At 42.2% G+C, this 13,025-nt stretch overlaps 1 protein-coding gene across 1 annotated transcript in view; it reads left to right on the top strand.

The window, feature by feature from the left end:
• LOC118363033 (rho GTPase-activating protein 10-like) overlaps nucleotides 1–13,025 on the top strand; it is a 45,988-nt gene that overhangs the window by 14,956 nt on the left and 18,007 nt on the right. Inside the window, exons 14-19 of the mRNA XM_052485237.1 lie at nucleotides 596–670; nucleotides 2,507–2,591; nucleotides 5,402–5,460; nucleotides 7,999–8,104; nucleotides 9,491–9,650; nucleotides 12,510–12,639. Coding sequence (XP_052341197.1) covers nucleotides 596–670; nucleotides 2,507–2,591; nucleotides 5,402–5,460; nucleotides 7,999–8,104; nucleotides 9,491–9,650; nucleotides 12,510–12,639 — 615 coding nt within the window. The remainder of the gene's footprint in view (nucleotides 1–595; nucleotides 671–2,506; nucleotides 2,592–5,401; nucleotides 5,461–7,998; nucleotides 8,105–9,490; nucleotides 9,651–12,509; nucleotides 12,640–13,025) is intronic.

Genomic DNA, 13,025 nt, shown 5'->3' with positions numbered 1-13,025 from the left:
AAACATTAAGAATACCTTCTTAATATTGAGTTGCACCCCCTTTTGCCCTCCGAAAGCCTCAATTTGTTGAGGCATGGACTCTACAAGGTGTCGAAAGCATTCGACAGGGATGCTGACCGATGTGGACTCCAATGCTTCCCACAGTTGTCAAGTTGGCTGGTGGACCATTCTTGATAGAGGAAATTGTTGAGTGTGAGAAACCCAGCAGTGTTGCAGTTCTTGACACACTCAAACAGGTGCTCCTGGCACCTACTACCATACCCCACTCAAAGGCACTATTTTGTCTTGCCCATTCACCCTCTGAATGGCACACATACACAATCCATGTCTCAATTGACTCCAGGCTTAAAAATCCTTTAACATTTCTCCTCCCCTTCATCTACACTGATTGAAGTGGATTTAACAAGTGACATCAATAGGGGATCATAGCTTTCACCTGGTCAGTTGGTCATGGAAAGAGCAGGAGTCCTTAATATTTTGTACACTCGGTGAAGAAGCCAGTCTTTTGATTTGAGAAACTGTATTTTCAAATTTGATCCATTCATCCTCTTATGATTGTTTGTGCTATTAAGGGGCATGTAAACTGTCTTGACAGGTATCAATGACCAGGGCCTGTACAGAGTGGTGGGGGTCAGCTCCAAAGTCCAGAAGCTCCTTAGCCTAATGACCGGTAAGACATGCTCATTTAGCACCCTTTAAGTAACTGTCCAGTGAGAATCACTGAAGTTAATATTCTGTTGGTATGACCACACCATTCCAACACACACAAAAGCTGCTTTAAAAAAAAAAAAACATTTTGGGGATGGGAGGAAAACTATTTCACTCATATTGTAATTAATTATAGGTCATATTTCATAAAAATCTGGAACCTCTGGACAGTTAAATGAATACAGTAGGCATTGTGCACCCTGTCTAATATACTTAGTAGTATTCCGAGTAATGGTTTCCTGGGACTTAGACGACGATGTAAGCCAGCGGGAAATGTTATTTCTTGCTCTCTTTCTCCTATTCTTTCTACCCCACCATCCTAATGTTCTTTTATCCCCCTCATCTTTCTTTATCCTCTACCCCCCTTTTTCTTACCTTTCCCCCTCTCGACGACTGCCCTCTCTAGACACCATCTGTGTCTCGTCGGCTGTGTGTTCTGAATCTGAATGGTAACAAACCCAGTCTGCCACCAGGCTGTCCCGGAGCCCACTCCAAACTTTCCACCTGAACCTGCCGACTCATACTTCACAGCCCATTGGCACACTGTCTGCTGGTGTAGACTGGGTTCAATTAGTATCGGTTTTCTTTCAAATACCATATGGACACGGGTAACTCTGAGGTAGTTGAAATTTAGGTCACCAGTCATTTATTTTGTTACGCTAACCACGAAACACAAGCATTTCGCCAACAGCCAAATCAGTGTATGATGTGTGGGTTAACAAAACACAGCACCGGGCTGAGACCCTGAAGAAAGCCTTTAGATTTACTTCCTCCCTCACCTCCTTTCATATCTCACCCACTAACATGGGCAGAGTCCGATCGGTGGGGGGGGTGGTTACAGTTAGTCGTGACCAAATCGCCACCCTGCGTGTAGTTGACAATTCACTGGACCAGATGTAGGGAAACACTCCAGTTCAATGGAGGGGTTAGAACGAGGCCAAAACAGCAGAAGTGGATCACATTATTTTCCCACTGTGCTCACAAATCTCTGACAGTGGATTGACGGAACTCCTAAAGCTTAGCATAGAGAATGGCTATTTTACAGCTGGGAATTTCACTGCTGGGAATAGAGGTAAAAGGACTTGGATACTACTAGTGTAGTCAGTCATGTCCAAAGTTCTCTAACAGATGTATATGTGGGTTAGTTCATATTGATGTCCGCATTACAGTAGCTAAAAGACACACACACCACTCTCCCACCATCTGTAGCTGTGTACACACACATTTGGCTGTTGGCCTTCTAGGAAAACATTTGGTCCAGCCTGTTGATGTTGGACAGACCACTGTTCTGTGGGTAAATAAACACAGCCCTTCTGGTTTTAGTACTGAAGGGAATACAGTCAAATGAAGTACATAAATGGCCCGGAGCAGCAACCTACCTCCCACCAAGTCTAACCCCTTGGAGACCTCCTGGTGACCTGGGGCTTGGCCTCGCACCAACCTCTGACTCAAACACACTCAACTGGTGGATTATTCATCAGGTCAGAACAGTATAGTTAAGCCTAGCTCGGTCCAGTTTGACTCTGTAGTGTGAGAAGGCTATACTTTAAGCCAGCCAGCAATCGCCACTGGGCAGAATTGCTCCTCAAGACTATTGCATTGCTTTTATCCACATAAGACATATTTGACTTTATTTATATTTTAGCTTCTTTGCAGCCATTCACTTCACCATAGGGTTAAGTTACAATACAAATGTTGACTTACAAAACAAGTTTAGGCTCAGGGTATCATGGGAATTGTAGTGTACTCTACTAAAGTAAAAAGTATTGGTGCTTTGTATAATTTGTTGATATTGCAGATGAGAAGAGTAACGATGTGGATCTGTCTACGTGTGAGGACTGGGATGTGAAAACAATCACCAGCACGCTAAAGCTGTATTTGAGGTAAGGATCCTTTTGTGAATGAATCACTTGCAGTCAGCTACATAATTGCTAGGTTATGTATTCATGTCGGCTATTATGTCTTATTAGCAAGCTGTGGAAACTTTATGATAACTGTTCGTCATTGTCTGAGTTTGAAGTTATTCTACTCCGGGGGTAGAAGCATAAAATCACTTCCTGGAGCTCAACTCCTGCAATGCAACAGGACATTCACATTGCCGCATAGACATCCATGCATTTAAATTCAGACACATAATCAATCCACTTCATCAACCAACCCCGTCTCTCTGACTTCATTATTCTCAGTCGCTGTGTGTTCTAAGAAATTTGTTGTTGACCTAAGACTTAATTGGTAAGGAGTCTTGGCCACTTTCTAGGAAGAAGAGCTGCATCCCTGGCTTCAGGTAGTTTATCATCCATCTTTGAATGTATTGATTAGGTGACCAGGTGAAAAACAAAATGGTGTCCTGTGGCAGGTATTTTAACTATAATTTACTGCCACACAACCAAGCAGTGATATGAATACATTAACTTGATAGGGATTTTAGTGTCATTGTTTCTCCTCTGATCAAATCAATCACTCAAAATAGGTTGGATGCCACATATTAAAGGAGTCCTGTTTGTTTTTTTTTTTGTTCAAAGATGAGTCAATCAATTATATAGATTAAGTTATTGCTTGCTTTTTCAAATAGCAATTAATTTAACTGATAGTCCTAGATTTGAAATAAAAACACTATCTGCAAGGTAACTAGTTAAATGTACCCTAAAAGCTAAGCCAAAGTTCTGTTAGCTAACTGAAACAAACTCTCACTGCATATTCTGACACCAATGCAATTACGGTGTCCATTGGAAACTAATGAGTGATATTTGCACTCTGTAGTGCTGCATAAACTGAAGGGATGTTAGAAGTTTGGTTCGTTATGGAGCGATTTACTGAATAAAATTATAGCCAACTTATCGTTAACCCATGCCAGTCCGTTACACTTTCTTCTGCACTTGTTTTGGAATTAGTTCATTACGCTTGTTCAGTCCTCCATGTGCTGTAAAACATTTACATTTACATTTAAGTCATTTAGCAGACGCTCTTATCCAGAGCGACTTACAAATTGGTGCATTCACCTTATGACATCCAGTGGAACAGCCACTTTACAATAGTGCATCTAAATCTTTTAAGGGGGGTGAGAAGGATTACTTTATCCTATCCTAGGTATTCCTTAAAGAGGTGGGGTTTCAGGTGTCTCCGGAAGGTGGTGATTGATAACTAAAAGGTTTAGTTATTAAAATTAAATTATAAAATATTGGCAAGTTCACCAGTGCAATTGCCATATAGCCTATTAAATAATAAACTGAGTGAGCCAAGTCAATTTTTCCATCAATTGAACCATAAATAAAGAGGATTTTAGCTTAGTGGTCAATGTAAAAGCATGGGAACTGGAATGGTGTCAGTCTGTCCTCTGATAGGCTAGCAGGTCAGAAGTCACGGCACCTTGTGTTGTGACTGGCCAGATTTTGCTGCCTGCCCGCAACCCTTACAGGAAGTATTTTGATGTTGCTTGCTGTGGGTCATGGGACTAACTCTCCCAGGCTGGTCCCAGATCTGTGTAAGCTCTTGCCAACTCCTATGCTCGTTGGCCTCCCGAGTGGCGAAGTGGTCTAAGGCATCACTACAGACCCGGGTTCGATCCTGGGTTGTATCACAACCGGCCGTGATCAGGAGTCTCATAGGGCAGCGCACAATTAGGGCAGCGCACAATTGGCCCAGCGTCATCCGGGTTTGGCTGGGGTTGGCCATCATTGTAAATAAGAATTTGTTCTTAACTGACTTGCCTTTTTAAATAAAGGTTCAATAAAAAATTGCTGTAAATTTGCATGACTGCAGAAATAGATCTGGTCCCAGGCAGCGAACTGCCTTTCTGGTTTATGTCAAGGAGTTTTTCCTGTTTCATAATGAAACCTGACAGTCAGCCAGTGGGATTAGTGTCAGGCAAGTAACCGAAAGGTCGCTAGTTTGAATCCCCGAGCCGACAGGATGGTAAATCTGTCTGTGCCCTTGAGCAAGGCACTTAACCCTAATTTCTCCAGGGTCTATGTTAGTGGCAGACCCTGCCCCATTCTCCAATGGTATCTCAGGGAGAGTTGGGATATTTCCAACTCAGCCATGCATATTAATACACTTTTATAAGCACTCACTAAATTATAATTAAGACATTTAGATTGCTACTGAGATATTGCAGCTGTTAATGTGACTGTCATTTATACATTGCACACGTCATATGATAAAATGTGTAACTTTTTTTACACAAGCAATCTAACAATCTAGGAAACCATCCAATCATATGATGTAATTAAACTCATCCATTGAGTCAGCTGAAACCTTATTACAGGCTTAAGTCTGCAGTAGACAGTAGATTTACTGTAAATCGTCCTGCAGCTCCATCCTCCATCTGTCTTCCTCTGGCCTGCTGCAGAGCCAGAGGGTCAGCCTCTCTCCTCCCCTGCTGCTCTGGTTCCTCAGGGGAGGCTAAGTAGCCTTGGCACAGGGCCTGGTGCAGCACCGTGAAAGGACCTTCAGAACTTGGTTATCTCACTGTGGCATGGTGCGCCATCTAATTCCATCCCGACACGGCCACATTAATCATTGTTGTGTGCAGACCCTATAAAACAGTGCTGCGTCTATTTCTGTCCCTGTTCCCCCCCCCATTCTCCCGCTTTTCTGCGCTCTCTTTTGGTCTCCACTTCTTCTACTCGCTCTTCTCACTTTTGCTCTTCTCACTTTTGCTCTCTTATGCATTCTCTTTCTTTCCTGTCTCTAGGAGTCTTCCTGAGCCACTGATGACCTATGGACTCTACAAAGACTTTATCGCCCCTGCAAGTAAGTTTGGGCCATCCTCACTCGCAATACAGTTCTGCTCAAAACCGATGTAAAACCATTCGCAGGAGTGTCTGAGCAGAGCAAAGGAATACTTCTCTATTTTATTGCACATTATCAATGAGTGCAATGCTGTGTGCATGACTAGCAAGTGTTTGTCTGATAAAATTAATTGTCTAAGTGTCCCAGTGTAGTTGGGTTGGTTATGAATCATTTTCATTGTCTCAGTAGTTCTATGGAAAACGGATGCCAGCGTAACTGTTTTGAATGTTTCGCATCTTGTAGTCTAAACAAATGCTTGTTTTCCTCTGTAAAAGTGCCCCAGCATGTACCCATAAAGCCTTTCATGTGACCGAGAGATGTCTTCATCGCTCACACACACACACACACACACACTTTAATTCAACCTTCATCTGCCTTTAAAGTAACCTTTGGTTCTTTGCAATTAAGGTAACTTAATGGAAATGTTACCACCTGTTAAACACTATAAATCCTAGTATCCTACACTAATGTCCTCAAATGGCCCAGTGACTTTGAACAGAGAAACATGAAATTTCTCTCCCTATATAATCTTACTCCAATAGCCTGCCTGACATGTCCTGAGTGATCCTCCTAACATGAATTACCCTCAAGTCCCATAATTGGATCACGATGGAGTGTTTTTATCAGTTGTTTGCAATGCCCTCATAATGCAGGTACAGAAATGCATTAGCAATAAATATTTTCTGAAAGATGACAGCATCCTTAAGAAGCTTTATTCCCTTATTTAAATTTGTGTCGTTCCCATAGTAATGGGGGGAGGGGGGTGCACGCCGGCTGTTTCTGTGTGTGTGTGTGGGCAGTAGCCATCAGATGCCTGTGTGGGTGTGTGAGGAAATGTTTAAGGGATGATCTTGTGGGTTTTATCACAACCCTTTTACACGGTAGCTTCTGTAGTATAAAGCTATCTCTCTATAGCCAGCAACAGTAGCCTACATATCCTCTGGCAAAAATGCACTCATGTCTAATATCAGCGTCAAACAGGAAGTTTGCTTTTCATCTCCATACTCTTTTTATTTGGTGTTAACCCTTTACTGCTTTCTTTTAAATATGAAACAACCCGTTGTAGCCTACACTAGCTGGTTTTAAGGCAATGTAAACCGCATCTGTTGTTTTCTTGTATGGTAGCTTGTACTGGGCTAAACTGACTTTTTTGCTGTCATTCTGTTACCAAACTTTGCATCTGCACTGTTCTTCAACTACATGTATTTTTGTAACCTTTTCAGTGAACAATTTCCAAAGTCGTCCTTGTGCATTGAGTTGTGGTACTTTGTTTAACTTAGAAATAATCTGATTTTGTTTGGCATACATTTTTAAAGTGAAGAAAAATGGTTGTCTCCACATTCTGTTACCTGCCTTACTGTAACTGCACCAATATTGACTAGAGCTGCCGACGATATTTAAAACGGACGACCCTGTGTCTCCAGTGAATAGATCCGGAGTCGGTGGTTCCACATCTACTGTGACCGCTCCATCCAGAGTGAGATCTGACTGCACCAGAGCGCTTGCAGCTCAATCCAAAATGTCTATGGATGGATTATCACGGGGAAATCCAAATCCTTCTTGTTCTATGCTGTGCAGTTTCTCCGTTGTGGAGTCTCTCCCCCCCTAAGGAATGGATAGTACAGCACTGTAATAACACGTAAATGTTTGTTCTGTTTTTGGTGGATTCCAATTGTAAAAAGAGACCAGTCTCTTTCGCAGATGAGCCCTGCATACACATCAATCAACAACAATGACACTATACATATACACATCCATTACACTATAAATGAAAGCGCAAACAACACAAATGCATTCTTCATTTAAAAAGCTTCCTAATGTCCATCTGAATTTGTATATCATTCCACATGAGGTGCAAAAAAACTAAAAGCTGAGTTTCTCTGTGGCGATTGAAGGGATCTCCAGGGTTAGCCATCCCGGAGTCTAGTAACTTAAGACATATTTAAGGTTAACAGTGAGGTGTGGTGGAAGTTTATGCAAAGAGGGCTTTATAGACTAGTGCAATGCACTGTGATAAACTGCATCCAATGGCTTCAATACAGTGGCAGCTGCATTCATAGACTGTAGTCAATAACCAGAATGTTGACATACTCATTGGTTTTCTGCTATTTAACAGAAGACAGGACTTGCTCCTATAGAAACCTTTTAATTCGCAATTCCTTAACTAACTCATCAACCTACTTTTAGAACAATAGCTTTGTCAATCCAGTTGCGCAGATATTTATAAGTCGGGATACAGTCAATGTGGGCTCCATCCAAAGTACATATGCATAATTCACAACTTTTTATGTGATTTGAAAAATAACATTTACTTAGTTTTACCTTCATTAAATACCAATTTGGATTCAACAGGATTTCTGCAGAGCAATAAAGGTGACTCCTACAGCATGGTGCTGGCAACACCTGTGTTGTGGGTTTGATTCCCGCATGGTCCACATAAAATGATGGCACTTCTGTAAGCGGCTGTCAAATAACCTTGTTTGTCCTGTTTTTAAACAGAGGGTGGTAGTCCAGAGTCTCGTAGCCAAGCCATCCACTGCCTGGTCCACAAGCTGCCTGAGAAGAACCGTCTGGTCCTGGGGCTACTGATGAAACACCTGGCTACGTGAGTTAGCAGCCTCTGTCTCGTACTCTTTCTCCACTGTCCTTGTTCCATCCCCCCCATCTTTCTCTCTTCTGTGTGTCTGTCTCTCGCTCCCCATCCATTTTTCCTTTCTCATGTTCTGTTCCAACTAAGTGCAGGCAGAGAACTCCCTCCCCACCCTGTCTTAGAACATCCCAGCACCCTCCACAATAGTAGTCAGACGTTTAAACTTCTTCAACAGTTCTCTTTGCCTTTAATGAAATGGCCCGCTCCCTCCATTTCCCACCCGCTCCTCTGGGTATACCCCTCTCTCCAAACTGGACTGTTAGCTGTTACACAACTCGCCCTTTCAGAGATTAGATAGGATCTGAGATTTCAAAATAATCTTTGCTAACATTACAAGGTTTTACCTCAGCAACTCTCTTTTTATTTTTTTACGACAAACTAAATAGTAGCAAATTGAAGATAAGTATATAATCCTTGTTCCCTGAGGCAATCAGTCTGGAGGATCTTAGTTCTTAGAGAACCTGCCCCAGGGTTCTCAGAGTAGAAGTAAAAAGGCATTTAAGTGCAGCAATTGAAATTGAATTTGGATTATCCAGCATGAAATTCATCCGACGAGTTTATTTTTTAATTTATTTATTTTTTAAATTGACTGCGTGTGTGGGGTGTGAGTTTGTCCTGCAGGGAGAGAGGCAAGCTGGAATTTCACACCGCTGTCTGAAATGGTTTGAGAGATGTGATACAGGAAGGTCGTCACTCGGTGACATATTTAGGTCTGCAAAGGCTCCCTTTCATGCATTTCAACCATCACTCTGCTGAATGACAATTTGTCATTTTATACTTAAGGAGAATATCTTAACCGGTCTAATATGACTTTGAATTTAATTTGTCTTAACTTCTTATGAACAATGTACATTTCTTACGATCCAAAATCGTAACAGTTGATTCACTTGATTCGTCTCTGTTTAAAAAAAACTTACCGTCCACTTACTGTGAATCGGCTGAAATGCAACTGAAAAAGTTCAGTTTGAAGGGAAGGTCAATGTTCTTGAACAATCTATGAAGTGGTGATGAACTGGGTAATGATGTCAGTAAGAACTCTAGCTAAAACCTATGAGGCCAAGCCAGAGATGCTGTTCGAGACACCTCTGACTGACATAACAAGGTGGTAGCAACACCTTCCTTCCTTGGCAAACTGTCAGACAGATGTTAGTAAGCTGTCAGACATGGAGTAATCAGATCTTCAAAGCAAATTAGAATTTTCTAGCTGAATTCTTCACAGTTTACAGGCCTTCTAAAGTGTATATCCCCCTAAGGAAAACATTTTAAACATCAGGGAAAAGCACTCTAAATCCCTTGTCTATGAATTCATGAATTGTTATCCTCCCTGGTCTCCCCATGCAGTGTGGCGGCCCACAGTAAGTTGAACCTGATGACGGTGGCCAACCTGGGTGTGGTGTTTGGTCCCACTCTGATGAGGCCCCAGGAGGATACTGTGGCTGCCATCATGGACCTCAAGTTCCAGAACATTGTGGTGGAGATCCTCATCGAGCAACACGAGAAGGTAACCGCTGGGTTCTTCTCTTGAACGAAACAGATGTCCGAACGCACTCCTGAGCAGTGGTGGAATGTACTCAAGTAAAAACATTTATTTAACCAGGTAGGCAAGTTGAGAACAAGTTCTCATTTTACAATTGCGACCTGGCCAAGATAAAGCAAAGCAGTCCGACACATACAACAAGAGTTACACATGGAGTAAAACAAACATACAGTAGAAAAATAAGTCTATATACGGTGTGAGCAAATGAGGTGAGATAAGGGAGGTAAAGGCAAGCCAAAAAAAAGCTATGGTGGCGAAGTAAATACAATATAGCAAGTAAAACACTGGAATGGTAGATTTGCAGTGGAAGTATGTGCAAGGTAGAGATAGAAATGTTGGGGTGCAAAGGAGCTTAATAAATACAGTAGGGGAAGAGGTAGTTTGGGCTAAATTATAGATTGGCTATGTACAGGTGCAGTAATCTGTGAGCTGCTCTGACAGCTGGTGCTTGAAGCTAGTGAGGGAGAAGTGTTTCCAGTTTCAGAGATTTTTGTGGAGAACTGGAAGGAGAAGCGGCCAAAGGAAGAATTGGTTTTGGGGGTGACCAGAGATATACCTGCTACTTAAATAGTTTTTTGGGGTATCTGTACTTTACTATTGATATTTTTGACAACTTTTACTTTACTACATTCCTTAGAAAATAATGTAGTTTTTACTCCATACATTTTCCCTGACACCCAAAAGTACTTGTTACATTTTGAAAGCTTAGCAGGACAGAAAAATGGTCCAAGTCACGCACTTATCAAGAGAACATCTTTAGGTCATCCATACTGCCTCTCATCTGGCAGACTCACTAAACGCATGTTTCATTTGTAAATTGTCTGTTGGCGTGTGCTCCTGGCTATCCATAATTAGAAAATGATGCATTCTGGTTTGCTTAATATAAGGAATTTGAATACTTAAGTATATTTTATCAATTACATTTACTTTTGATACTTAAGTATATTTAAAACCAAATACTTTTACTGAAGTAGTATTTTACAGGGTGAATTTTACTTGAGACCTTTTGAAGGCATTGTTACTTTTACTCAAGTATGACAATTGGGTACTTTTTCCACCGTTGCTCCTGAGCTTGTCCCCCTGACCACAGTAACATCTATAGATCCATCCTCTAATATTGTTCCTCAAAGCTGCAACCAGAGGAAAGCGTGTCTTAAACGCACTGCTGTGACTTTTCTCCAGTGCTGGCAATGGGATTTTGAGGACTTTGCCTAAAATGTCACTCAGAGCAATGTATAAGCATTTCCTCGTTTGTAATATTCTTCACATTTTATGAGTACAGAAACGTATTGAAATCCCTGTTTGTCTTTGACGAGGGCTCTAAGACGAATGAAACTGTAAAGCAGCTTATTGATAAGAAGCATTAAATAGTTTTAACATAATGTAGAGATGATCACTTTGACCTGACAGAACCTGGCTGACATCATTCCACCTGCCCAGTGGTTGACGTACAAAGCAGGGATTCTCACTTTGCCCCTTTTTTGTGCTTAAAAATGATATCCAGTATGTACCCTTGCAGATGTCAGAGTACCATGACATGGAAGGTCCTTTGCCTAGCCTACAGGGTTTAAGTCCCATTTTGAGCCATGCTACAACAGAACTGTAATCTGCTTTTAATTAATGGAAATAGTCATCTGCCTACATCCTATAGAGGGGCTCAATTCCCAGAGCCAAAACAGAAAGGGTTGAGATTAGTATGTGATCTGTATTCTGGCTAGCTATAAGATGCCAAGAGTACACCTAAACTCCAAAACATGAATTGGCCATGGATTCCTCGTCAATTTCGAGCTCCTCTATTTCGAACAGTCCAAATAGAAAGCGCTCAACCTTCAATTAAAGTTTTGGGGAGGAGACACTTCCATATAAATTATGTTCCAGAACTTCACCAGGCACAGCACAATTTGAATGAAGACTTGGTGTCAGAGCCAGAATGTAATACCATTGGACACTTTAAGAAAAGTAAAGTGCTGAGCTGCGAGACGAGAGGTGAGGGAGTTTTGCAGCCAGACAGACAGACATTAGCTTTCCTCTCAGGCCCAGCGCCTCCCTCCCCTCTCTCCCTTCCCCTCTCTCCTTCTTGCCAGACTGTTGATACCCCCAGATGCTAGCAGACAGTGTTTTACATTCACATCCATCTGCAGAGATTGCTGAAACTCTGCTGCTCTCAACCATATCAGATTTCTCTCACACTATCATCCTTTTTTTCCCTCACAACTTTCTTTTATTTCCTTTTACCTTGCTCTCTTCCCTCCCTCTGATCCTCTCTGCCTAATTTCTTTCAACTCCACATCCTGAAGTTAGTCTGTATGTCAACACATCCACTACGTCAGCCTCCTACAGATCTACTGTCCGTCAGTGGGTCAGCAGCGCCTAGCCACCTCTGGCTCCTGTTCATTAGGCACTAAACGGCGCTAAAACCAAGCGTTTGTCCAGTGAAAACGTTCATTTTTGTTTTCGATTGCAAAAATGTTTTCTGTTGGGTGCTATAATAAACACAATACTGCTTTCAGCAGCTTCCTTATTTGTTAACCCTGATGTAAGTTGCAAATGAAAATCCAATGTGTTTTCCTAGTGCGCAATTAGTGAGCAAAGTGCATCTCAACTGTCCCTAGAGATACCCATGCTGCTAGGCTAAAGTGCTTTACTATCTGACTTGTGTCAAAGATGTGAGCTCTTCAAAACACATTTTACTAAGGTCAAATGAGGACATGCCTCGGCTCAATATGCTCCGTCTTTGCTTTGAGGGAGTAGTTAAACACATTTTGGTTATGCAAATACAGTATCCCCCGCCACTCACACACACGCTTACTCTTCTTGTTTCAGATCTTTGGTGATGTCCCAGGCGCGTCTTCCCCAGGACTCTCCGCCCCCACCAGGCAGTCCAAGAAACTGTCTGTTCGACAGAACCGACCCCTTGCGGTCTATAACCCAAAGACCGTGGACCTGCAGACGGGTAAGAGACAGAGCCCTAACGTTACATCCTCAGCCAGGCTTGCTGAAAGGTTGAGTTGGAATGAGGGACCCCTACTCTCATGACTCGGGTATTTGACTAAACGATCCCAGTAAAGATTCCTGTACTATATGAAGCTGGTGTTGCACCTTTGTAAACCTGCACAATAGCTTTTATAGATCATCACTAATAGAAAGGGGACAGCTGTACCAGGCCTCTCCTCCCACACTGCTCTACCAGGAGAGCCTGCTGATTTAGCCTGGTGACTTGACCTGCTGCCCTACTGTAAACCCCAGATCCCCAGCCCCCATCAGCTCCTCCTCCTGGAACATGATCTAAAGGAGGCCGAATCTGCTTATCAGACTGACTCTCCTCCCTTCATATTGCTC

This window comes from Oncorhynchus keta, chromosome 29, assembly GCF_023373465.1.
Source record: "Oncorhynchus keta strain PuntledgeMale-10-30-2019 chromosome 29, Oket_V2, whole genome shotgun sequence".
NCBI lineage: Eukaryota > Metazoa > Chordata > Actinopteri > Salmoniformes > Salmonidae > Oncorhynchus > Oncorhynchus keta.
The sequence above is the reverse complement of the archived record's forward strand: the minus strand, read 5'-3'. Positions and strand labels throughout refer to the sequence as shown.